This window comes from Plasmodium gaboni (assembly GCF_001602025.1).
Source record: "Plasmodium gaboni strain SY75 chromosome Unknown, whole genome shotgun sequence".
Classification (NCBI taxonomy): Eukaryota; Apicomplexa; class Aconoidasida; order Haemosporida; family Plasmodiidae; genus Plasmodium; species Plasmodium gaboni.
This window is the reverse complement of record NW_017385500.1, coordinates 1-1,499: the sequence shown is the minus strand read 5'-3', so window position 1 is coordinate 1,499 and position 1,499 is coordinate 1. Positions and strand designations below refer to the sequence as shown.

Below are 1,499 nucleotides of genomic sequence, written 5' to 3'. Positions count from 1 at the left end.
CCTGCGGGCGAACTGATCATCCAATCTTTAAATTTATGTTCGAGAATTAACGATAAAGGATATGATCTTGGTAATCCTAAAGGCGGTTCATTCAATTGGTGGAAAAAATCTAGTTGGAGAAACGAGTTGACATGAACCAAAAATGTAAGCGATTTTTTCATTTTATCTAATGTTCCACTTTTCATTAATTTTTCCAATTCTGCGAAAATGTATATATGTATATATATATGTATACACATAGTGATAACAAATATATATATGTATATACATAGTGATTACAAATATATATATGTGTTACCATCTACTAAATTGTTTGGAATATGTTTCCTAACATATAAAGTATAATATTTTTTTATAGGTGAAGGGAACCAATAGTTCGTTACGACCGTTCTGTTGAACGTATCTTCATCTTTTATATTTAAATACATTGCTTCAGCAATATTTTTGTTCGAAATATCTATAAATTAATATATATATGTACATATATGTGTATATGTATATATATATTTATATGTGTATATGTTTATTACCTTTAAAACTTGTAAGTCTAAATAAAAATAGGAATGTGTACCAATTAATATCATGAGATAAGAAATTACTGTACTCTTGATAGACATCTAATGTTTTCATTAGTGATGATACTTTTTGTATTTTGAGACCTTTAGTTAAATATACGTAAAATTTCTGTACCATCGAAGGAACTTCATCGAATTTCACTAATAAAGAAAAAAATATAATATATATAAATATATAGGTATATGTATTTATTTATGTATATATATTGTCTCCTTTAGTTTTATATATTACTGTTAGAGTATAAAAATGCTCCTTTACACAAATCACATTTTGTTATATCATTACGGAAATTACTATCTTTCAACAATTGGTTTGGTTGGTGTAAATGACATTTCTCAATACCTATTAAAATAATATATATATATATATATATTTATATTTTCATGAAGTAAAGAAAAATATATTTTAATTTATAACAAAAAAATTATATAAAAGAAAAATATATAAAAATATTAATATTTTTATTTACATTTTAATAAATTCTCAAAAAGGGTGGCAAACTCATTTTCTTCCGTAAAAGACATTTCAACAGCTAAAACAAAAAATAATAAAATATATGATGACATTTATATTATATACACATATAAATATATATATATATATATATTCCTCCTTACCGTTGTAATATCCTGGTAAATAAAGAGACGTGACGTACGCTCTCGTATCATAATCTAACAAAATAATATAAATAACAATATATTTATATTACATTTAAATAAAATTTAAAGCATCTTATATACATACATATATATATGTTTAAATATAACATTATACACACACACACATATATACATATATATATATATATATATATTTTTTTTATTACTTAGAAGTCCTGTTAAATTTAATAAATGGACATATAATGCTTTTTTTGTTCCATATGAACTATAACGTTTCATGAAATAATAATAATTTAAATATAA

General features: G+C 22.1%; 1 protein-coding gene across 1 annotated transcript; it reads right to left on the bottom strand.

Moving 5' to 3' along the window:
* Positions 1-1,475, bottom strand: PGSY75_0028500 (cytoadherence linked asexual protein; the record flags this gene model as incomplete). The annotated part of the gene is made up of 7 exons (XM_018783426.1): positions 1-199; positions 299-457; positions 600-716; positions 808-918; positions 1,046-1,108; positions 1,194-1,247; positions 1,403-1,475. Coding segments are annotated over 7 exons (776 nt in total), but the record flags the coding sequence as incomplete, so codon positions are not given.
* Positions 1,476-1,499: the final 24 nt, after the last annotated feature.